Source organism: Macaca nemestrina, chromosome 1 (genome assembly GCF_043159975.1).
Source record: "Macaca nemestrina isolate mMacNem1 chromosome 1, mMacNem.hap1, whole genome shotgun sequence".
NCBI classification, from domain to species: Eukaryota; Metazoa; Chordata; class Mammalia; order Primates; family Cercopithecidae; genus Macaca; species Macaca nemestrina.
In genome coordinates, this window is record NC_092125.1 from 176,960,438 (window position 1) to 176,987,307 (window position 26,870).

The 26,870-nt window shown below is 37.5% G+C and overlaps 1 protein-coding gene across 2 annotated transcripts in view; it reads right to left on the bottom strand.

Annotated features, from left to right (window-relative positions):
• Positions 1-26,870, bottom strand: part of LOC105495129 (protein kinase AMP-activated catalytic subunit alpha 2) — a 63,383-nt gene that overhangs the window by 26,824 nt on the left and 9,689 nt on the right. For both annotated transcript variants that reach the window (XM_011764356.2, XM_071092530.1), the window contains exon 2: positions 6,977-7,118. In XM_011764356.2, coding sequence (XP_011762658.1) covers positions 6,977-7,118 — 142 coding nt within the window. The remainder of the gene's footprint in view (positions 1-6,976; positions 7,119-26,870) is intronic.

Sequence of the window (26,870 nt, forward strand, 5' to 3'; positions counted from 1 at the left end):
TCTCGCCATCTAGACCAGGGCTGTTGAACACAACTTCCTACAATGATAGAAATGTTTTTTATCTGGTCTGTCCAACACAGTGGTCACTAAACACATGTGGCTATTAAGTACTTGAAATGTGGCTAGTGTGACCAGACAACTAAATTTTTCATTTTAATTAATTTAAATTTACACAGCCACATAGGGCCAGCAGCTACTGTATTAGCCAACACAAATCTAGATTATCGTTTTGGTTAAAGCCACCATAATCTCCCAGGTAGACTACAGCAATAGCTTCCCAACTGGTCTGTCTGCTTCTACCTCTGCCACCATACCCATTCTATACTATACTCATCTCATGTTACTTCTCCACCTCTCCAAAAGTTCCCATTTAGAACACAATCAAATCTCTTAGCAAGGCCTTCAAATCCCTTTGTTATCTGGTCCCCATCTACTCTTAAAACTCCTGAACTACTTCTCTTCTCCTCACTCCACTCCTGAGATTACATAATCTTCCTTTGCTTACAACACTTGAAGTTTGTTTCATTTCTTTGATGTTGCTCTTCCCCTTCCTTTGAAAACACTCTGTCCCCAGATTTTCAAACGTCCAGATCTTTATCATCCTTTAGGTCTTAGGTCAAACCTATCTTCTTAGTGAGGCTTCCTCACACCTAACCTAAATCAGCCCTTCTTCTTTCCTAGTCACACTCTGTGACGGCATCATATTTCATTCTCATAGCACTTATCTTTGCCTAAAATGATCTTGTTAATTTGTTTACTTACTGTCCAGAACATAAAAACACAAGAAAGAGATGTTGTTTTTCATGATTATATCCCCTATGCCTAGAATAGCACCCATCCCGTAGTAGGTGCTCAATAAAAATTTGAATTAAAAAAAAAAAAGCCATAATTCCTGCTCCTAAGTACTTCAGTCTTGTGGGAAATACCAATAAGAAAATGTGCAATTATAACACAATTTAAGGGCTTTGGAAAAGGTGAACATTGAGTGCTTTGGGAGCAAAGAGGAGTTAGAGCCTAACTTAGTCTTAGTGAGTAAAGTAGGTTTTCAGGGGTACAGTTGATCCTCAGACAGTGTGGGGGTTAGGGTGTCAACCCCTGTGCACTCGAAAATTCATGTTTAACCTTTGACTCCCCCTAAACTTAAATACTAATAGCCTACTGTTGAGCAGAAGTCTTAGAGATAGCATAAATAATTAACACACATTTCACATGTTAAATGTATTATATACTGTATTCTTACAATAAAGTAAGCTAGAGACAAGAAAATGTTATTAGGAACATCATAAGGAAGAGAAAATATACTGACTACTCATTAAGTGGAAATGGATCACCATCAAGGCCTTTATCCTCATCATCTTCATATTGAGTAGACTGAGGAGGAAGAGGAAGGGGAGGGGTTGGTCTTGCTGTCTCAGGGCAGCAAAGGCGGCATAAAATCCAAGCATAAGCAGACCAATGTGGTTCAAACCCATACTGTTCAAGGGTCAAATGTAATTGCACTTAAAAGACAAGTCGGAACTGGCAGCCTAGGGAAAGAGAGATGTGGATAAAGTATTCCAAGCAGAGGAAACAGCTGAAGTACAAGAAGCAAGATGGTAACTTGACAGATCAAAGAAAAATGGATAAATTCAGAGGACACTTAGGGAAAAAAAAGTACAGACCTTAATGATTTATTGTATGTAAGAAATGAGGGAAAAGAAGAAATTAAAGATTTTGCCCAAGTTTGGGGCTTAGGAAACTGCATGAATGGTATTTTCATTTACCTCCCCTCCACTCTCCCACCCCCAAAAATACAGAGGAGTAAGTTGGAAGAGAGAGAAACGTTTAGCTTCAGGTGATTCTGTGACTTTAGAATGTGAACATCTGATAAACAATTTGATACATGTGCTCAGAAATCCAGAGAAATAAAAGGGCCAGAAATCATCAAGATTTGGAAGTCTTCAGCATAGAGATAGCAAACGGCATCATGGTAGTAGATGAAATCATCAAAAGAGGGTTCACTAAGAAAATTGCAGTAGCTCGGTATACTTGACTGCATCAATACTTAACAGCCAGGAAGATAAAGAGGGGCCCATAAAAGAAAGTTTTCAGAATAAACAAGAATGAAAAAAAGAAAACAGAAGCCTGAGGTGTCATGGAAACCTAGAGACCTTTCAAGGTGGTGCTGGCAGTTAATGATGTTAAAAAGCTGGCCATACGTTAAATAAGATAGACTAAAAAGAATTAGACAGGCCGGGTGCGGTGGCCCACGCCCGTAATCCCAGCACTTTAGGAGGCCAAGGTGGGCATATCACGGAGACAAGAGATCGAGGCCATCGTGGGCAACATGGTGAAACCCTGTCTCTACTAAAAATACAAAAATTAGCTGGGCATGGTGGCGGTTGCCTGTGGTCCCAGCTACTCAGGAGGCTGAGGCAGGAGAATCACTTGAACACAGGAGGCGGAGCTTACAGTGAGCTAAGATTGCGCCATTGCATGCCAGCCTGGGCGACAGAGCGAGACTCTGTCTCAAAAAAACAAACAAGCAAACAAACAAACAAAAAAGAATTAGACAAAATCAAATCATCTCTACCAGACTAGCAAGCATTCATCTTTTGACCAAGTAAAATCAAGTTGCATTAATAACTATGGAGGAAAGAAAAACAAGGAAAGAATCAATTCAACAAATTCTACTTCATGGGAAGTGGATTTTTCTTTAAATCCTGTTTGCTCCTTTTAATTTTCTACCAGTGGGTTTTAGGTTATTCATTTGTAATTTTTTTCAATTTGGGTTAATAAAGAAATCATGCAATAAATATCCTTCATTCTTGGCATTCAGTGCCCAAACTTTCTTGCTAATTCCAGAGTTCCATTTTTGCAATAAGGAAACTATTCCTGACAGTCCAAGGCTACACAAAAGAAAACCACGGAAAGGATAAGGTTGCTCTCTCTGTTTAAATCACTAACACTGTTAAAGACTAATAAGCTTGTACGGTAGCAAAAATACATGAGTGGGTTTTTTTTGTTTGTTTGTTTTTTGTTTTAAGATCAGACCTACAATTAAAGAGGCAATGTAGCTGAATGAATTAATCTTGAGGCTGGAAGCCAAAAGTTTTAAACTGCAAATTCACCTCTACCAATTACTTTCTGATCAACTCTGACAATCTTCTATAATTCCTTCAGAAAATAGCAAACAATTAAATAATCCTGTATCAGAATGAGACAGCCAAACAAAAATAAAATGATTGAAAGTAAATAAAGAAATGGAGGCAAGAAAACACTGATAAATATGACATCACAAATAAATCTTTGGGCCTGGGCGCAGTGGCTCCAGCCTGTAATCTCAGCACTTTGGGAGGCTGAGGCAGGCTGATCGTTTTGAGCTTAGGAGGTCGAGACCAGCCTGGCAAAATGGCGGAGAGCCTGTCTCTACAAAAAATACAAAATTAGCAGGGTGTGGTGGCACATGCCTGTAGTCTCAGCTACTTGGAAGGCTGAGGCATGAGAATCATTTGAATCTGGGAGGAGAAGGTTGCAGTGAGCCAAGATTGCACCATTGCACTCCAGACTGGGCAACAGAGCTAGACTCTGTTTTAAAAAAAAAAAAAAAAAAAAAAGGAAAAGAAGCCTTAGAATCCTCATGACAACTGCAACTGCTTATCTATAAAATCTGATTTGTGCTTTTAGGAACTGTAGAGATAGTAGGACTCATACCCAAATGGGTAAAATTTCCTCAAAATCTTTCAGGGTTGGCATTGTAAAAGTGATGAGGTCAAGGTGTAAGGCAAATATGGAAAGATCTTTCCCTTCTCCGCTTTCTTTCTAGCATATGACACTTTTAGTCTGGCCATTTCAGCTTTCTCTTCTCATAGGAAGTGGACACTCAGTGGGGAAGAGCAAAGAGATTTAGCTTAGATGTTACCCAGTAACTAGAACAAAGTCATTAATAACATGGAGTTGAAGTCAGAGATGAACTGTTTCAGTTAAGTGAAAACCATTTGGAATAATGAAAGAGGACTGGAATTAGTTTGTAAATAGCTAATTCCTGCTCTGGGCCAATGCTCATCAAATACTAGGGATTATACCAGTGCCAACACATTTAATCCTCAAATGAGGTGTCCCATTTTCAAGTTAAAGAAACAAAGGATAGGAGAGGTGAGTCGCCAAGATCATGGGGGAATTTTAATTCTTACGATAATCTTTAAAAACCTCCATATACATACTCTGGACCATCTAATACATAGGTCTTGGATGATAACCTCATAATCAAGTACTGCCATGCAATTTCAGGGACCTCATTTTTTTTTGTTGTTGTTTATGTTTATGACTAAGTGAACTTCAAGTGAAGATCATATGACATCGAAGCTTACTCTAAGAATGAAGGTTTCATAGCAGTGATGTGAGAACTGAGTCATCACCGGTCATCCACACCAATCCCATAAAAGCCTGCTCTGAACAGTCAGTGGCATACTCATGCTGCCCGTAAGATGCACCGCATGGGTCCGTTCATTAAAAATACCAAATCGCCATAGTTCACTAACGATAAGTACAGCAGTAAAGACTAAATGAATGTTCCAAATCTCAACAATAACTGGACCAGCCATTTATTTAAGGATTTCAAGAATGATGCTGTATTAGTTTCCCATTGCTGCCATACTTCAAACTCAGTGGCTTTAAACAACACAAATGTATTATCTTACAGTTCTTTATCCTAAAATCTTGACATATGTCTCAGTGGGCTAAAATCAAGGTGTCAGCACAGCTGTGTTGCCTTCTGAAGGCTCTGGGGCAGAATTTCTTTGCATTTCCCAGCTTGTAGAGACTGCCTGCATTCATTGACTCATGCTCCCTTTTCTCCATCTTCAAAGGCAGCAACGGCCAGTTGAGTGCTTCTCACATTTTATCATTCTGATGTTGTTTCCAAGTTCAGACCTTTTTCTCTGACTCTTTTCTTCTACTCTTCTCTACTTTTAAGAACCACTGTGTTAATATTGAGCCCACCTACATGATCCAGGATCATCTCCCTAGTTTAAGGTCAGCTGCTTAGCAACGTTACCCTTTGCCATGCAACCTAACATATTCACAAATTCTGGGAATTAGGAAATAGATATGGGGGGTGGGTATTATTCTGCTTACCACACTTACATGCTACTCTTGTCATCAAGTAAACAACATAACTCCACAGGGTTATCAAGCTGTTCCCATTAATGCTGACATTCAAAGATTGCTCACTGACAAAGGTCAGCCTAAATATAATGTCTGATTTTAATGAACTAGCAAATAACATCTCAGAGATATTAATACTGTTTTTACTTATTTGAGACGGAGTCTTGCTCAGTCGCCCAGGTTAGAGTGCAGTGGCGCGATCTCAGCTCACTGCAAGCTCCACCTCCCGGGTTCACGCCATTCTCCTGCCTCAGCCTCCGGAGTAGCAGGAACTAGAGGCACCCGCCACCACACCCGGCTAATTTTTTTGTATTTTTAGTAGAGACGAGGTTTCACTGTGTTAGCCAGGATGGTCTCGATCTCCTGACCTTGTGATCTGCCCGTCTCGGCCTCCTAAAGTGCTGGGATTACAGGCGTGAGCCACCGCGCCCAGCCTAATTCTGCTTTTTTAATAGTAGATTTGTGTGAACACGCTTTCTCTGTACCAATCTTATTTGACTCACAATATGAATTTAGTATTTGATCTCCTCCTACTGTTTCCACTATTAAACTCTCTAACAATGATTTGGTTGTTATGAAACACTATTATTTGTCACATTATACTATTGATACTGCTTTGAATTCCATTGATTCCAGTGTGGGTTTTTTGGTATTTAAATTGTGAATTTCTTTTGGTTTCATAGTTGCATTCAAACTATATACATATAAAGTTTATACGTAGGGCTTTGTTTCTTAAGTAATGGTATGTTAAAAATAAGTCAAAATCGGGGATCCATAAATTTCTTTTTTCTTTAAAAGGAATTTATATAACTCTCAGTTTTAAGAAAAACTGGAGTGCTAGAGCATTAACAGCATGGCATTTGGAATCAGGTTTGACATCAACTACCAGCTCTGTGACTTACTAGGTGTGTGGCCTTGGATAAGCTGCTATTACTTCTTAGATAATGCAGTTTCCTTGTCTATAAAGTAAGCCTACTTTAGACACTGATCGCGAAGATAACATTAAATTAAAGATGTAAAATGCTCCATACATTCAGCAGAACCTTGACCAAAAAGAAAAAAAAAAAAATGCTTGGTACAGTTCCGGACCACTACCAGGTACTCAATAAGTAAGAGCAATACTTATCTTATAAAACTGTATCCAAGCTTAAAGATAAATGAGACAGTTGTTAGCGTCTAGCACGTTACATTTTCTCAACAAATATTAAACTGCAACTTTAAATGATTGAAAGAAACACAGTATTGCACAATTAATATTTATATTTTCTAGGGTCTAGTCAATTTTAAAATAATTATTTATTTATCTTTGAATTAATTATCTTATTTATCTCTATATTTACCTAACTTTTAAGTTTGTAATTTATTCCAAGGGGAAAAAAACACATTTGCCTTCCTAAAAGCTTTATGATTACAGTATTACTTTCAGTTCTACAAGTAACATACTATGTGAAATAATCTTTGACATATACTTTCCAACTTTCCAAAGAAAAAAATACCCTGATATGTTAGTGAAAATTGACTAGATAAAAATTGTAAAAATGAATCTAGAAATGTCAAAACCCTGAACGACATTTAAAGTTGGATAAGAACCAACTTCTAAGGCTTCATTCATCACTTGAGAAGAGTACCAATTTAGAAACAATGTCTGTTCATTCTAACCAAGAGTGTGCAAAAAAAGGACTCATAAAGGTTAAATGAATTAACACTTGCTGAATATGAACATGAAAAAACATCTTCGTAAAAGGTTAACAATAAACAATCATTATAAAATTCCTAAAAAACATTTTAAGACAGGTGTCTCTTTGGCATTATCAGATACAAAAATACTTACAGTTTGATAATATGAGGATGACGAAAGAGTTTTAGATTTTGAATTTCTCGTTTTATTTTTCCAACAACATCTAAACTGCGAATCTTCTGTCTATTTAAGATTTTAACTGCCACTTTATGGCCTGTTAATTGATGTTCTCCAACTAAAGGAAAGAAAAAGGAAAAAAATGTGCTGTTATGTCAACATAATCATTTATTCATGCTTCCTTCCATTGTGCCCTAAACTTCACTACTTACATATACCATGTTTATATCACTTGTTGTACAAAACTACAGTTCCTTTTACTTCTATTTCTTCTATTAGAGTATGCACTCTTTGAGGACAGAAATTGTATCTTAGTCATGTCTGTATCTTTTGCACCTAATAGAGATGCTCATATTTGTGGAATGTTTGTGAAAATGATTACTGAATTCTATATTCTTACTAAAAATATAATCAACTTTAGAACACTGTTTGGACAGGAGAGAACTCACTGTTTCATTAATCTCTTTGTTTCTCTTCTTCTGTTTAATGCCAGTCATTGTATTATAGAAGAATACATAGTGTAATAAATCAAAAATTCAGAATAATTACTATTTCAACAGAAAATTCACACATGGCCCTTTTTTGTGCCTTTTTCATAAAGTCCTCTTATTTTCCACCTATTTGATGGGATCTCTATCTCTTTCAAACTGTTATAATATGTTTATAAAACTCATGTGCCATTTACCATTTTTAATCTATTATAAACATTTGCGTTTGTGACAAATCACAAGACCTGAGCTATTAGCTCATACTCTCCTTGGACAAGATGACCAGTGCTCATCTGAATCTCTCAGGAAATGTATGTGCACAGTGCTTTGTACACAGAGATGCTAAATCAATATATTCTATATTAAATATAGTCCTTCTGCTTTTTCATATAACACAATCATGGCATCCACACTACCAGTGATATCTTTAAATACCGTTCAGGTGAAAAATCCCTCAGTCAGGGAACAAATTTGTCAGCTACCTCTCCCACTTTCCTCAATTCTATTCTAAACTTTCACCATTCTCCTCAAAACATGTATCTAACCCTCCTTTCAGTGACAAACACCCTTTTTATTTCTTTAGAGAACATGAAGTCATTCGGAGTGACTTTCCCTTTTTATTTATTTATTTTGAGACAGGGTAATATTTTGTTATCCAGGCTGGAATGCAGTGGTGTGAACATAGCTCACTGCAGCCTCAGCCTCCTGGGCTCAAGTGATCCTTCTGCCTCAGCTTCCCTAGTAGCTAGGACTATGAGAATGTGCCAGCATCCCCAACTGGTTTTTCTTTAAATCTTTGTAGAGATGGGGTCTTACTATGTTGCTCAGGCTGGTCTTGAACTCCTGGGCTCAAGTGATCCTCCCAAAGTGCAGGAATTACAGGTGAACCCCAGTTCCCTCTCTTAAAGGCTTACTTCTATCCACATCCCTCCTCCTATTCAAAGCCAATCTCATCAAATTTGGCCTTGAACCTATCTTTTCTACACTCTCTTCATATTCAACCTTTTCTCTTTTCTAATAGCTATTTCTCTTAAGCCTATCCAAATCATATACCCTCCAAAACTTTTCCATTGATCCTATATCTTCCTCTAGTTTCCAACTTGTCTCATTAAAATTTCTCAAAAGAGTAGTTACAGTAATTACATTTATTGCCTTCTTTTCCTCCTTTATCACCATTCCTAAATTCACAGCTATCTGGTTTCCACCTCCACTCTACGGATACCAAACAGTCACAAAATACCCGTTAATTAGCAAGCCATGGATACTTTTCAGTTCTCAGATTACTTTAATCTCTGTTTCATCAGACACCGTAACTCTTTTTGGTGGTATTTCTCTCTCCTGTTTCTCCTACTAACTTTCAGATGGTTTCCTTTATGTCCTCTGCCTGTTCTTTGAAGGTTAGTGTCCCCAGGTTTCAAACCTAGGCCCAAGGTAGACCCTTATGTTATGTCATTCATCTCCCATAGTTTTAATTATCACCCATATGCCAGTGACCTCTGTCCCTCCTTTAAATTCATATTTCAAGATTAATATCCCACAAACAACTCAAGTTCAACACATTCTAAACTAAATTCAAGGGCCGGGCATGACAGCTCATGCCTGTAATCCCAGCACTTTGGGAGGCCGAGGCAGGTGGTTCACTTGAGCCCAGGAGTTCGAGACCAGCCTGGGCAACATGGCAAAACCCCATCTCTACTAAAAATAAAAAAGTAGCTGGGTGTGGTGGCACATGTCTGTAGTCCCAGCTACTTAGGAGGGTGAGGCAGGAGGATCCCTTGAACCTGGGAGGCAGAGGTTGCAGTAACCCAAGATGTGCCACTGCAATACAGCATGGGTGACACAGTGAGACCCTGTCTCTAAAAAAAAACTGTAAAACCAAAACCAAAACAAAAAAACCACATTCAACATTCTCTTTCTCTTCCTCACCAAACCTGCATCTTCCATTTCACTTGGTACCACATAACGTATATGCTACAAATGAAAAAGTCAACTGATATAATCTCCTAAATATTTCTTGGAGTCATATTTTAACTCATTTTGAAGAAAACATTAATAATGATGACAAAAGTGACCATTAATGACATTTATTATTATGTACTAAGCTTTATTCTAAGTGCTAGGTGCCCTGCTCTCTCAACCCTACTACAACTCTATGAAGTATTATTACCCTCCAGTGTATAGATGAGGCACAGAGAAGCTAAATAAGTCACCTGAGGTCACAAAGTAAGTGATGGCACAAAATCTGACCTGGGCTATCTGACTTCAGAGCCAGCATAACTGCCACACAGTAATACCCTCAGTCAGAGTACTCCAAACATGTAATGCAATGACTTAGGAAGAACTGAGTTTCTGTCGCTGGAGATTATTTTTATCTTAATAACTTTTGCAAACTGTAAATTATGTCAAAAAATTTAATGAAGCTTGAAAGTTACTTTCTCAGCATATAAAACAAACAAAGTGAAACAAATCAAGTTCAAGCAATATAACTTACTAACATTCCAAAATATGTTTCCAGGACTCCAGAAAAACCTTATCGATTTCTAGGAACTTTCTATTCAGTTAAAGTAAGCTAAATGGTTTCTTGATGCCTGAGTAGTTTATTACTCATCTTTGGGAATTTTATAATACTCAAACACCTTGCCAGGGTGGTCTAACAAATACGTCTCTCTCCTCAAATCCCCGATAGCCTCAATGAAATAACTAGCACTGAAATTCCTACAATGGGTGTTTAGCCTTTTTTGCCTAATAATGCCATAATTGGTACTTAACCATAATTAAATCCAAACCTAACCACATTCCACCTGAAAGCTGAATGAATGTTCCTGAAAATCTTGTAATAAATACAGATTTAAGGTCAAGAATTTCTTCTATGTATATTATAGATATAAACTTTTGTTTGTGTAAATCGAAACAAAAGAAATTAAAAGAAAAGGCTTGGATGCCTCAAGGTTTTATTACCATTCATTTATTCAATCTAAAAACATTTGCCGAGCATATGCAAGAAATGGTCATCATAGACACATGAGAAGAGATTTTTAAATACACCTCCAAGTTTTTTGGAGGGCGGGGGACAGCAATAAATAAACTGAAATGAATCTTGGACAGTATTACATCTGCCTGAAGACTGTCAGATATACCATATTTGTAAAGAGTAGATGAGAAATAAAATTATAAAAACATCAATAATAAATAATCTTGCCATAATTTATCATCTATATATGTAAATATCCAGATCAATACCTACTTTGACAGGAGCAATTAGAAACATTCATCCATTGAACAACGATTTAATGAAGGCCTACTCAAGTAAGTAGCTGTACTAATTACATTACACTGCTGGTTGTCCCCCAATATCTTCTGCATCTTTATTTCTCCCATACATGAAACTCCCAAATTACAACTGAGTACATGGCTACACAGTGTACACCCTGCTTCTTAGCCTCTCTTGCAACTATTAATAGATGCGGCCACATGAATATGTTCCAGCCAGTGAGATATAAAGCAGAAATATCCCTAACAACTTCGTCTTCATCCCTTCCTTCATCCTGAAGCCTGGAATATCAAAGCCACCATTTTGCACCTCGAGACCAGACTTAAGAAGGGGAGAGCAACAAGAAAGAGAAAACCATATTTTTGACACCATCAGACATGACAACAGTTTACATCACCTGCTCAGACTTTTACAAGACAGCAAAATATTTCTATTTGTTTAAGCCACTCTTATTTTGGATATTTTTGTCACTCAAGGCTGAATCTAAATAACACACTATTTAGAATATTTTAAAACTCAAAACGTTTGGAATCTACTTCAAATTTCCACTTTTGCTGAATAATCATATATGAGTTGATGGAAAAGAATTATAATTTACAGTCCACACAATTTTTTGGATTAAAAAGTTAAAGAGCTCTACAAAATTATCACCCATTAGTGGGTTCATTTTGTTTTTCCTAAATTTTAGCCAAAATATACAAAATACTCTTTAAAGCTATGGAATTTTAAGGGGGGAAAAATCCACACTCACCCAGACTATGCCTTTTATATTTTACGTTTGATAAGGTGAAGCGTTGTCACACAGAAGGAATTAAACTGATTTATGTTGTTTGTTCCAGAAGGAAGAACTGGGAATAGTCGATAGACTCTCCTTCAACTAACAGACTTGTCTGATCCATGAAGACTCCCCTAAACTTCCTTTTCACCACTCTGGTCTATACTGAAACTTTCATTTTTTAAAGGTAACTACTAAATACTGAATATACTTTTTTTCCACCAGATGTATAACACAAACATTTACTTGATTCTCAGTTCATCTCTCAATGCTAGAAGGGAGGGGGTCAGAGGCTAAATCCCTTATGTCTTTGCCTATTGTCAGGAACACAGATGCTGGCAATAATAAGCCAGGAAATGGGGCTGGTTAAAAATTTGCAGAGAGGTTAAGAATTTGCCCATAGTCACTCAGCTAGTAGGTGAGTGACCACGGTAGATCCCATTAGGCAGGGCTGGGATTTAAACCCAAGCAGCATGTCCCCAAAATCAGCATTTTTTTTTTTTTTTTTTTTTTTTTGGAGACAGTCTGTGACCCAGGCTGGAGTGCAGTAGTACAATCTCAGTACACTGCAACCTCTGCCTCCTGGGTTCAAGTGATTCTCCTGCCTCAGCCTCCCGAGTAGCTGGAATTACAGGCGCGCACCACCACACCTGGCTACTTTTTGTATTTTTAGTAGAGACAGGGTTTCACCATGTTGGCCAGGCTGGTCTGGAACTCCTGACCTCAGGTGATCTGCCTTCCTCGGCCTCCCAAAGTGCTGGCATTACAGGTGTGAGCCTAGCCAAAATCAGCACTCTTAATGCATCATCCAGTATTCAAACAGAGGAAGCTCAGCCATTTATCAGGATTATCATAAGATAAATTCCTGCATTAAGTAACAGGTTGGAGTAGATCAAGGCTAATTCCCCTTCCCACTCTAAGACTTTTCTAATGATACCCCTAAGGATCATTTCACATTGAAGGGTATAAAGCTTTTAAGCCACTCCTGCCTCTTGATGATTCTGGTTGCCACTTTCTGGATGCTTTTCAGTTTTGACACATTTTTCTTTATATACAAGACACAGAACTTCACACAGCTGTGTTATACAGGTATAAATACACAATTGTTTTACACAAAGATTATAAGCTTTCAAATTTCCAATATCACTCCCAAATGAAGTCCAGCATTTTTTACCACAGGCAAGACACTATAGTTTAAAAGGCATAGTTTGGAACACTTCTGTATCTGTACATCATCCCATAGTAATTAATATCAAATACATCCTCATTTTATTTTAATATATTATATAGTTTAGGATATTATCATATCTAGTAAAACAAAAGGAACAATTAAAAGATAATTATTTTGGGCCCAAATTATAATCCATTTTTCTGCTAGGATCAAACAAAGAAAAGAGTTGCCAAAATGTAAAGGCTATGGAAATACTGCATAATACTTTGAACTAATCCAAAGAAAACGAAGCTTCAGTCCACAAAAAGAATCTTAGTACTTAATTTCACATGCTCCACTGGACAAGGTGCTGAAGGTGGTATTTCTTATACCCTAAAGAGTCCCCAACTGGTGTAAAAAATTTGCTTTTAAGCTACTTTTTTGGTGCTTGAAAAGTTTTTTTTCTCTTTGGAATCGTGGCAATCATAGTGCTCTAGGAAGTTATTAGCCTATATAATAAGTAAAATCAAGTCTATCATCGTATTTTATCTAAATAAATAAAATCAAGCCTACCATTGTATTGCCATAGCTGCAAAAGTTTCTTAGAATTTTTGGGACATATTTGAGGTGGTCTGACTTAAAATTTAGACTAAAAAAATATGTGCACTAAATCCTTCAGGAGGGTCTCCAAGTGAAGGCACAAGAGAGACTACTAAGAAATGGACATCATCCTTCAGGGTGTCTACAGGAGGCAATTTATAATCCAGATTTGTAGCAGGGGTTATTTAGTGACAGTTAATTATTCTTTCTCACAAATCTGTGAGGGATACCTAGCAGGTGTGTATCTGTATGTATATATTCATGTTTAACATTTTACATACATTGTTTCATTTTAAGCTTTTAATGACTCTATGAGGAAATTTTATAGATGTGGAAACTAAGACTTAGAGAAATTCAAACTGACTAGTAATGGACAGAATCAGTATTTAAATCCAGATCTATCTGATTCTAAAGCCTATATTCTTAATGATTATACTATAATGCAATCTATGGTTACCCAATGAAAGATTTAACTCATAATGTCTAAAATAATGCTATCATATTAAAAGTATTATAGAATTTATTAATACACACCATATGTAATAACAATTTGGGTTTGGGAGAAATGACACTTAGAATTCCAAGTTTAGATGCTAGAGACATAGCTTTCTAGTTACAGTGGCATTTTTGGCTACCAGTTACAATGTTCCCCTCATGACCCTAAACAGTCTGAGGGCCAGACCTTTAAATTGACCCTGAGTTTAAGAAGTGGGGGGAAAAATGTTGGGGGCAAGAATGAATGAAATGAGGAACGAGCATAGATAAGTTTTGGCTCTGATGGAAGGGCTGTGTATCAGTCCTCAGCCAGCTCCACTATCTTATTTTCTGTAGACCCCAGAATTAGAAACACTTCTCTTTCCACTAATTACTTTTGACCAAAGTGTCCATACGTTATGAAATACTTTAGTAGTAAGAAAGATTAGTCTTCTGTATACCCTCTAATTACAGGTAAGGCAAGCTGACTGAAATGAAAAGCAAGGGGAAGATTCAAGAATTTTTCTACGATGGTTTTGGACAGAAGCTCTGGGAGTCAGGACAAATTATGGCACCACACAGAATGGAGGCTCCACTGATACTGGGAAACTGAAACCCATTCTACACTCATAGCATGTTATGCACCTAATCGGAAAATCGGAGTAAGAGGGTAATCAGAACGGTTGACTATTAAAGGACTTCATATAGTGTGATAGGTATACACATAGTATTTATGTAATACATATATATGTCTCTGCCTGTCTTTCCTGTATCATCATTCACCATTCCCTCACCTCAAGTGTTATACTCCAGTCATTTAGAACTATTTGGAACTTCCCATAAGGACTGTGCTTTCTCTCATTTTCAGAGCCAACACATGCCCAGTTTATAAGCATTCAGCAAATTTCAGTTGAATTGTATTCAGTGGAATAAATGCCATTAAATATGTGAACCATTTAAATTCCCATTCACCAAATCTCCAATGCATCATGTCTATGTCTCATTTGTCTTTCAAAATTCAGCTGAAGTACCATCTTTCAGTAAGCATTCCCTAACTAGCACCCCATTCCCCAACTCATTCCACCAACCCAACAGTCTGATTAAGTGATGTTCTAATGTAATCCCACAGCTCCTCTTCCTGGCAGCTCTTAACATCAAGTGCTGTAATTACCTACTTTGCTGCTGTTGTTACTGATCTCCTTTACAGTGGCCAGCTCCTTCAAACAGGGTCTGTATCTCATTTATCATTGATCCTTGGCATCTGGCACAGTACCTAACACATAACTAACACTCAGTAACTACTTATTTACTGTTTGGGAAAAAAATGCAAGACTAACTCTAATATTTGGGGTGCATGAATATACGATATAGGCTTCATAATCTACTAGTATTGCTGCTTTAGAATATGAGGCGTAAGTTCGGTGTGCTAATCACTCTCATATCTGAGCAAACCAACAAATACCTATCAAAGGAGAGTTATTATCTATATATTCCAAGTCCTAAGGAATTCTATGTAGTACTTCATTCCAGAAGCTTCTAAATATGGAAAAGAATCAAAAGAAAAAATAATAACCATCAGCACCAGAACTACAATTTCCTCAAGGTCTAGGCATTACAAAAGAAGGTATATGTCTCACAGGAAAACAGATTTAGAAAGGAGGAGATCTAGATGGTCAATAAACACGAAAAGGTGCTCAATATCATGGGTCATCAGAGAAAAGTAAATTAAGACCATAATGCAATACAATACCATAATATACCCACCAGAACAGCACAATAAAAAGACAGACAATGCCATGTATTAGTCAAGATATAGAGCAACTGGAACTTTTATGTGTTGCTGGAGGGAATGTAAATTAGTGTAAACTCGTGGGAAAACAATAAATTGATGCAAAATTCATAATAACTACTAAAACTGAACATGTATATACTCTATGACTCAGTGATTCCATTCCCAAGTATTATAACCAACAAAAATGCATAAATTAAAAGTGCTCAAGTGCTTTGAGGTATTTATAAGAAGTTTTCAATGCTGCTAATTTATGCACTTAAACTTTAGGTAGCAAAGATCTAAGAAATGGAAAGAAAAGTACTCGCACATTGTACTTTAGAAAGGAACTAGTTAGGCCGGGTGCAGTGGCTCACGCCTGTAATCTCAACACTTTGGGAGGCCGAGGTGGGTGGATCACTTGAGGTGTGGAGTTTGAGACCAGCATGGCAAACATGGTGAAACCCTGTCTCTACTAAAAATACAAAACTAGCTGGGTATGGTGGTGGGCGCCTGTAATCCCAGCTACTCGGGAGGCTGAGGCAGGAGAATCATCTGAACCTGGGAGGTGGAGGTTGCAGTGAGCCAAGATTGTGCCACTGTACTCTAGCCTGGATGACAGAGCAAGACTCTGTCTCAAAAAAAAAAAAAAAAAAAAAAAAGAAAGAAAGAAAGGAACCAGCTAGAGTGGGTATCCAAGGCAGGAAAGACCAGACAATTCTGGGGCCTAAAAGATAAAGCAATTGAGGAAAAGTAGTTATGATATCAATAGAAAATAGGTAATTCTGAAAGGCAGATAGTAATAATGGTAATGCGTGCCTCATACTTAGCAAGCTGTGTGTGTGTGTGTGTGTATGTGTATACACATATACATATGCACACATGCGTTTGTATGTATATATATGCATTAAGCACCTTATATATTTTTTTAAAGTCTACAAGAGTTCTTGCAGAAGAGAAAACCCAGGCTCACAGAGTTTAAGAAACTTAACCAAAATGCACATAAGCAGTCAATTCTGGAGCTGTGATTCAAAGCTATATCTTGCTATCTCCAAAGCAATCCTCAAGGGTAAAAAGTTTGCTTTCTTTGCATTTCCTAAGAGTCCTGAACAGTCCTATTGCTACTGTTAAAAATACACCAGAAACTGCACACACAACGATGCATGTAAAAAAAGATAAAAATATTTTTTAAGTTAAAAATAATTTATTAAATATAAACAAGTAAATATTAGACCAGAAACAACATTTGAACTAAAAAGAAAAATATTTTTAAAAATTCAAAAAATTCATGGAAATGCATATTATGAAAAAAACTATGCATGGATATCAAAAAACTTTTGTACCAAAATAAACAATTACATGTCTGAACAGGATCTAGTTTGAGGCACTAAGAAGGATAAGACATTAGTTTGAAAAGAGTCCCTATTAAAGCAACATGAATTCTGCTAATGTTAAAGCAAAAAGAAACATCAAATTTCTATCAAAACTTTAATGGAAGTATGATGAAATCACTGAGACCTTATGAAAAGTTTATGGGAACAATGACTCAAAGAAATCAGCAGTTTACAAATGGGTAATTTGTTTTAAGAAGGGACAATAAGAGTTTTTTGTTTTGTGTTGAGGCAGGGTCTCCCTCTGTTGCCCAGGCTGGAAGGCAGTGATGCAATAACTGCTCTCTGCAACCCTGACCTTCTGTATCAAGTGGTTCTCCCACTTCAACCTCCAGAGAAACTGTAACTACAGGCGTGCACCATTATGCTCAGCTAATTTTTAATTTTTTGTAGAGACAGGGTCTTGCTATGTTGCCAAGGCTGGTCTCAAACTCCTGTGCTCAAGCGATCTTCCTGCCTCCGCCTCTTAAAAGTGCTGGGATTACAGGGGTGAGCCACCATGCCTGGCTGACAAGATGATTTTGAAGATGAAGCCCATAGCAGCAGACCACCCTCATTGATTTGTAGGAAAAAAAAAAATTAATCTTGTTCATGCCTTAATTGAAAAGGACCAGCAGAAATGATAGCCAATATCATAGACATCTCAATTGATTCAGTTTGACACAATTCTGGCTAAAAAATTAACGTTGAGTAAACGTTCCACTCAATGGGTGTCAAAACTATTGCACTCAGATCAGCTGCAGACAAGAGCAGAGCTCTCAATGGAAATTTTAAATAGGTAGCATCAATATCCTGAAGCATTTCTTCGAAGAGTTGTAACAGGAGACAAAACATGGCTTTTCCAATATGATACTGAAGACAAGGCACAGTCCAGACAATAGCTACCAAGAGGTGGAAGTGGTCCAGTTAAAGCACAGTGGACTAGTGAAGAGCAAAGGTGGGCTAGATGCAGTGGCTCACACCTGTAAATCCCAACACTTTGGGAGACCGGGGCAAGAGAATCGCTTGAGCCCAGGAGGACAAGACCAGCCTGGCAACATAGTAAGACCCTGTCTCTTCAAAACTATTGTTTAAAATTAGCCAAGTGTGGTGGCACAGGCCTACAGTCTCAGCTACTCAGAAGGCTGAGACAGGAGGATCACTTGAGTTCCAGGCTTCAGTGAGCTATGATTGCACCACTGCACTCCAGCCTCGGTGACACAAAGACCTTGTCTCTTAAAAAACAACAAACAAACAAGCAAAAAACAGAGTAAAGTTCACGGCAACAGTTTTTTGAGATCTTCTGGCATTTTGTTTATTGACTCTCTGGATGGCCAAGGAACAACAACATCTGATTATGAGAGTGTTTTGGGAAAGTTAGCCAAAACTTTAGCAGAAAAAATCCCAGGAAAGCTTTATCAAAGAGTCCTTCTCCACCATGACAATGCTCCTGCTCATTCCTCTCATCAAACAAGGGCAATTTGCATGAATTTTCAAGGAAAATCATTAGGCATCAACCTTACAGTTCTGACTTGGCTCCTTCTGACTTTTTTTTGTTTCCATGTATATGTGTATATATATCTTTAAAACAAACCCATTTTCTTTTCTTTTCTTTTTTTTTTTTTTGAGTGGGAGTCTGGCTCTGTTGCCCAGGCTGGAGTGCAGTGGCATGATCTTGGCTCACTGCAAGCTCCGCCTCCCAGGTTCACGCCATTCTCATGCTTCAGCCTCCCAAGTAGCTGGGACTACAGGCGCCCACTACCACACCCGGCTAATTTTTTGCATTTATAGTAGAGACGGGGTTTCACCATGTTAGCCAGGATGGTCTCTATCTCCTGACCTCCTGATCCGCCCGCCTTGGCCTCCCAAAGTGCTGGGATTACAGGTGCGAGTCACTGCACCCGGCCCCATTTTCTTTTAGTTATTCATGTAAAAAAGACTGCACTGACATGGTTGAAATCTCAGGACCGTAAATTCTTTAGGAATGGACTCAATGGCTGCTATAATTGCTTACAAAAGTATCTTGACCTTGATGGCATTTATGCTAAAAAATAAAGTTGGCTGGGCATGGTGGCTCATGCTGGCAATCAATCCTAGCACTTTGGGAGGCCAAGGCAGGAGGATCACATGAGCTCAGGAGTTTAAGACCAGCTTGGGCAACATAGTGAGACCTCATCTGTATTTAATTTTTCTAAGAAATCATCTCTATTGAAAAATCTGAAATTAAAATTAAAACTGTTTCCATTTTTTATCTTTTAATTCCATTTTTCATTTTTATCTTTTAATTCCATTTTTCCACAAATTTTTTGAAGTGCTGTCATATCTTTTTCTCAAAGATATATAGTCCCAAATATAATTTGATGGTCCTTTTTTTAATCAAAAGCTAAACTGCAGAAAAAAAGAGATTCTTCCTAAATTCAAGTTCTCATACATCTTTCATCTTAAGAAGACACTTTCTAAATTATTTTGAATAACAAATGACTATATGTAAGACAAGCTTGCCTAACAAATGTATCAATCTTTACTACATGGGAGAAAACTTCAGATGGAATCAGTAACAACAAAAAAGATACTTATCAAGGATATGGTAATATGATAATTATCCCTGAAGAATGATTTCACACTTACAAATGTAGAATATCATTTTAAAGTCTCTAAAGATTGCTTTAAAAATTAGTATACTAAGTAGTTACAACATAGTGAAGCTTATAACTCAAAAAGACAAGTGAAAAAAAAACCTGTGGTTGTAACATTACATTAGCAGGTACCTGTTACAGAATTGTACATGGATTCAAAAGTACTGGATCTCAAACAACTTAAATAACAATAAATATGGTATTCTAGAAAGCCATGGTAGATAACTGAAAAAATACTCCTAGTAATGACAAGAATCTGAAATGTGAGAGTAGAAAAAAACATTTCTAAAATAATATTTACATATATGGTTTTGAATTCACATTTTTCTAAAATAATAAAAATGGAAAAAAGATATGTATAGGAATGTGTAAAATAGCATTAATCATAACAAACAAGATGTAAAAACTACCAAATTTCCATCAGTAATAGAATGGACAGATAATAGTATAGTCTTAATGTAATACTATATAGCAATGAGAATGAATTACAACTACATGCAATGACATGGATAGATCTCATAAAGATAATCCTATGTAAAGAAGCCAGATACAGTAGAATTCTGTCTCTATAAAGTTCAAAAACAGGTGAAACTATTCATGGATAGTAGTTCCCACTGGTGGGGTGGAGGATGGAAACAAGGGGATATGGGACACAAGGGGACTTCTAGGATACTGGTCATTTTCCATGTGTTTATCTAAGTCCTGGTACATGGGTGTGTTCAGTTTGTGAAAATTTATTGAGGATTTATGTAAAAGATGCCAGTACACTTTTGTATATGGAGTACAATAAAAAAGTTAAGAACATTTGGAGGACACTATATACCTAAGCTGTGACGAGCCAAGAGATCACACACGTATCAGCCAGTTGGGCCTCATGGGGTGGTCAGCAACCTTTACTCATTCGTGTCAACAGCCATAACTCTGGTGATCAGCAGCGTTATATAATGCACATATGTCCTGACCCCTACCATCCCCAGACTCCTGCCAAAACACCACAACGCTCCTTTCTTCTTTGCCCATGGTGAAATAAAACAATTTCATTGCTCTTCTCCAAATTTCCTTTCCCTGAAAATCCTTTAAAGTTCTCTAAAGGATGGTTCTGACAAGGAAGCAAGAGACTTCCTTTATCTCCAACTTATTAAATAAATACCATATTTATTAAATAGTACTTTATATACATATTTAATTCCCAAAACTCCTACAAGGTAAATATTATTATGCCCTATTTACAAGTGAGCAAACTGGAAATTAGAAATCAGTGAGTGACAGGATGGTGTGTCTGCCTCTAATGCCCAAGCTCAAAATTCACACAATTTTACCCTTCAATAATCAGGTTTCCTTGATTACAGCTTATCAAGGGTGCTCACTTGCATGCTTAAGAGGATAAGCATTATCTCTAGCATTAGATTTGAGAAATGAGGTCACAGTGAAGGAATAGAGTCTAGCAGTGATAGGCTAAGGAGGGAGGGACAATGCGTGAAAATAATCAAGTATGGAGAATTTCTGTGTTCAGTTAGAGAGTAAGGCTGGGGTAGGGCTGTGGCCTTTGTATGGATCAGATATACTAAGGTTATTCATCAAGAGGTGCTGGAAAACCAAGAAAATAACACATAAACTGAGAGTCTTAAGAGTCTCTAAATCCCCTAACAAAATATGTAAAATGAACTTAAATTTTATTAAGAGAATGAACTTGTACATCCTTGAAGACTTTTTTCTCCTAATTGTTCTTACCCCATTAGTCTCCACATTCATTTGCTCATTCATTCAACAAATACGTTCTGAATGTCTGATGTGTAGTAGGCATTGCCTTGAATTGTGAAAATAAATGGAATTTGCCTTCTGGTGGAGAACACAAACAATAAACAAATATATAACATTATAGTTGTGCTTGGTGTGCTAAAAGACAAAAAATAAGGAAATTTTTTAATAGAGGAAACATAGTGATGTAATGATGATACATGAAGAAAGCAGAGTGACAAGGTGACAGGAAAATGGGCTATTTTAAATAGATCAGGAAAGATCTACAGAAATGATTTTTTTTAGTAAAGACTTGTTCTATACCTAACTTCTTTAATTACATGATATGCTGTATTCTGCTTTATTTATTTGTTTAGAGACAGCGTCTCTCTTTGTCACAGAAGCTGGAATGCAGTAGGATGCTCACAGCTCACTGCAGCCTCAACCTCCCAGGCCTAAGCGATCCTCTCGCCTCAGTTCCCCAAGTCGCTGGGACTACAGGCACGTGCCACCAGGCCTGGCTAATTTTTGTGTTTCTTGTTGAGACATGGTTTCACCATGTTGCCCAGGCTGGTTCAAGGAATCCACCCACCTCAGCCTCCCAAAGTGCTGGGATTACAGGAGTGAGATATGACACCTCTGCTTTATTTTTTAAATAAGTGTTTATACTGGTTTTAGATTGTAACTTTAAAATATTTCTTTAAAACTTTAATTTGTGCAGCAGCAATAGAAAGAAAAATAAATAAATAAAATATTTAATACTTTTTTTTTTTTTTTTTTTTGAGACAGAGTCTCGTTCTGTCACCCAGGCTAGAGTGCAGTAGCATGATCTCAGCTCACTGAAACTTCTTCTTCCCAGATTCAAGCCATTCTCCTGCCTCAGCCTCCAGAGTAACTGGGACTACAGACATGTACCACCACGCTCAGCTCATTTTTGTATTTTTAGTAGAGACAGCGGTTTGCCATCTTGGCCAGGCTGGTTTTGAATGCCTGGCCTCTCATGTGATTCACCTGCCTCAGCCTCCCAAAGTGCTGGGATGACAGGCATGAGCCACCACGCCCAGCCAATAAAATACTTCTTTAAAATTTAAGTTCATCTATGATTCCACAGGAAAATCAACTTTATTTTTACATAATCATTTAAGATTAAAAAATAGAGTCAAGGAAACAGTTTACAGCCAAGCTGATTACAGGATTACATGCCTGTAATCCAAGCACTTTAGGAGGGCTAGGCAAGAGGATCGCTTGAAGCCAAGAGTTTGAGTCCAGCCTTGACAACACAGGAAGACCCCGTCTCTACAAAAAGAAAAAAATTTTTAAAAAAATTAAAAATTAGCCGGGCATGGTGGCACTCACCTGTAGTCCCAGCTACTCAGGAACAGGAGGCAGGAGTGGTGTGATGGAGCATACCTGGAGTCCCAGCTACTGCGGAGGCTGAAGTACAAGAATTGCTTGAGCCCGGGAGGCAGAGGTTGCAGTGAGCCGAGATCATGCCATTGCACTCCAGCCTGGGGGACAGAGGAAGCCTCTGTCTCCAACAAAAACAAAAAAAGGAGGAGGCAGGAGGATCATGGAGGATCACTTGAGCCCAGGAGTTCGAGATTACAGTGAGCTATGATTGCACCACTATACTCCAGCCTGGGCGACAAAGTGAGACCCAGACTCCAAAAAAAAAAAAAAAAAAAAAAAAGGGAAAAGGAAAAAAAAAAAAAAACCGTTTACCAGTATAAATTCTTTAACACGGTTGGAGAATGTATTAGCATTCAGTAGACTCTGCCAGGAACACTTATCCATGCCCTCTCTTACGTCTTTCCAACTCTGGTCCTCATGTGTCTATTTTCTTTTTGTCTCTCTTATTGCACATGTTTCATCTCCTTCTTATTCATCCTCCTTTATTTTCCTGTCTTCAAACAACTCCCCTTCCATTCTCATTAACCACTCCTGAATGTTTTCTTGTTGACTACATAATTTTACAGTCCATAAAATTTTTTTGTTGTTGTTGCTGTTGTTGTTGTTGAGACGGAGTCTCGCTCTGTCACCGGGGCTGGAGTGCAGTGGCCGGATCTCAGCTCACTGCAAGCTCCGTCTCCCGGGTTCACGCCATTCTCCTGCCTCAGCCTCCCGAGTAGCTGGGACTACAGGTGCCCGCCACCTCGCCCGGCTAGGTTTTGTATTTTTTTAGTAGAGACGGGGTTTCACTGTGTTAGCCAGGATGGTCTCGATCTCCTGACCTCGTGATCCGCCCGTCTCGGCCTCCCAAAGTGCTGGGATTACAGGCTTGAGCCACCGCGCCCGGTCCATAAAATTTCTTTTTAAAGTAGAGTTGTGGAATGATTTAGAATTCTCTCCAAAACAAAACAAGAAACATGACCTGTGTTTTTTTCTCTAGAGCCCTCAGGTTTCATTTTAATGGCTACCCCAGATATTACAACATGCATCCTTAACTTACTTCAGTCTAATAAAAGTTTGTGCTTTTACATTCCCCAAAGGATTTTAGAACCCTATAACTCTACTTTTTCTCATACCTTTTCTGTTCTTGCATTTCATTCCTACATATATATTTAATCTTGCAAGATATTATTTTGTATAGTCAGTATCTATTTAGTCACCCACATACTTAGACTTTCCAACGCTCTTCATTTCTTTTTGCATTTCTTCCTTCCACCTGGGATCACTTCCTGTCATCCTGAAGAATTCCCTTTGGTGTTCCCTTTACTATATGTCTTCTGTTGACAAACTGTCTCAATTTATGTTTGCATAAAAATGCATTTTGCCTTCATTCATTCATTCATTCATTTTGAGACAGAGTCTCGCTCTGTTACCCAGGCTGGAGTTTATTTTTTTTATTTATTTATTTATTTATTTATTTATTTATTTATTTATTTATTTATTTTGAGACACAGTCTCACTCTGTCACCCAGGCTGGAGTGCAGTGGTGCGATCACGGCTCACTGCAACCTCCGCCTCCCGGGTTCAAGCAATTCTCCTGCCTCAGCCTCCTGAGTAGCTGGGATTACAGATATGTGCCACCAAACCTGGTCAATTTTTGTATTTTTAGTAGAGATGGTGTTCACCATGTTGGCCAGGCTGGTCTCAAACTCCTGACCTCAGGTGATCCTCGCCTTGGCCTCCCAAAGTGCTAGGATTACAGGCATGAGCCACCGCGCCCAGTTTGCCTTTATTTTTGAAGAACATTTTTGCTGGGCATAAAATTATAGGCTGGTAGTTTGTTTCTTTTACTTCTTTGAGGGTAAAAAAAATTCCATTCCATTTTTCCCTTGTTTACATTGTTTTAGTTGAGAAGTCAACTTATTATTGTCCCTTTGAAGATAATACACTTTTTTCCCCCTCTGGCTGCTTTTAAGATATTCTCAACATTTTTTCCCCCATTTCTGCAAGGATACATACAGTCTACACCAGCATAAGGGAAACTCAAGAAAAGGGAATTGGTTTAGACCAGTTGCACGATGACATCTCTAGAATGGTTTTCTCATATTTATTCTGCTTGGAACTTCTGAATCTGTGGCTTGAGGCATTTTATCAGTTTTAGAATACTTTCTGCCATTATCTCCTCAAATGCTGCCTCTGCCCCATTCGCTTTGTCCTCTTCTTCTGGAATTGTGTATTACCTACTGTGTATGACCATCAGTGGTCTTGAATTCAAGATGACATTCATACCCCAGGATACAAAAGGTGGTAATGTTACATCAGTTTTACTTAGCTTTTTATGAGAACTTAGGACAGAAACACAGAATGTCAGGATGGCATAATCAAAAACATCTTCATCAGAAGTTCTTAAAATATTCAGTTGCTACTTCCATGCCTCCTCAATCACACAGGGGTACATGAAGTTGTGAAGGCCATATGAGTGGATACAGTATACTCCAGCATATACAAGCCTCAAACAAGAAATACTTCATATAATAAGCTCATTCTTGTAGCTTCTAAGCCTCCCACCAGGAGGTGCTTAAGTGTGAAGAGATACCTTAAAAGGGAACTGGAGGTCTGTTTCCCTGTAAGTTTTATGCTGGCAGAAATGGTGAATAATGTAGTCTCTTGGGAGTATAACATGTCCATTCGTAGTCCTCCCAGTCCAAATGCAGTTAACCAATCACAGGTCATTTTTACAATAAATATTGTTGTTTGGCAATAGAACTGATAAATCACATTTATCTTAGTCTATGTCCAGAGAAACTATATTAAAAGAAGGTAAACCTGGGGTTACCGTTTTACAGAAAAAAAAAAAAAAAGGAGGCTTGCAATTAACTTTTTCTATATGGGTTCCAATAATACATGTATTAGACTTTTTGCTGGGTTCTCACATGTGTCTTATACTTTCTTTCCATCCTTTTACCTCTCTATCCTTCAGTCTGGATATTTTCTTCTGACCCATCATCTACTTCATGAATCCTCTCTTTAATGGAATCTAATCTGCTATTCATCATCTAAAGGATAATTCAATTATTGTATTTTTCAGTCCTAGAATTTCCTTTATTTTTTATAGATTCCAGTCGTCTGCTAATATTCTCCACTTTAAAGTATCAGTTATTTTAAATCCTGTGTCTGATATCTTTACTCTCTGCATCTCCTACAAACCTGTTTCTATTATCCTCACCCTATCTCTTGGAATGCTGAACATTGTGTGTGAAAATCTATAGATGCTCTGACAGTTTTATTTTACCCCAGAGAAGAAAGATAAGAGGCAGATCCATCTGGGATTAAGCTTATTCTAAGCAGGATATCCGTCTTCAGTGGGTTGCAACCAAAAACCCAACTGTTTATCAGACTCCCCTTGATAAACTGTGAACTTCAACTGTTGTCTCCCAAGACTCAAACTCTGCTTAGTTCTTCTGCCTTTTAGTCACTTCACATAGTCTGGATATTTGTCCTATCCAAATCTCACACTGAAATTTAATCTCTAGTGTTGGAGATGGGGCCTATTGGGAGATGTCTGGGTCACAGGAGAAGATCCCTCATGAACAAATGAACACTGGTAAAAATATTTTGCTTAAAATCCAGTATGACTAAACACAGCAAATACTTAATACATATTGATTGTATTATTCCATTAATTAAGGCTGGAAAAACTGAAATCAATTATGGAATACCATATAGTTCCAACTTACACTCAAACACATTAAAAAAAAAAAAAAAGAAAGAAAGAACTGGGCATGGTAGCTCATGTCTGTAATCTCAGCATTCTGGGAGGCCAGTGTAGGTAGATCACTTGAGCACAGGAGTTTAAGACTACTCTGAACAATATAGTGAGACCCTGTCTCTACCAAAAATATATATATAATATATATAATGTATAGTGAGAAACAGTAAAATAAATTTTTTAAAATAATATGAAAATAACTTATACTTGTCATATTGCCCAAGTAAAACAAGCATTTAGAAAAAAAAGTATGGCATATTTAAAAATTTTAGATCTCTTATTTTACGAGAGTCAGTTTTAACTTACCTTATAATTCATTTATAATTTAGAAACTGAGATGTTGATTAAGAACATACTGTTCTTAATAGTATATATAATCTGAAGAAAAATGATTCTGAAAAAATGAAGTATATTAATAATATACTAACATTCAAAGTCAGAGA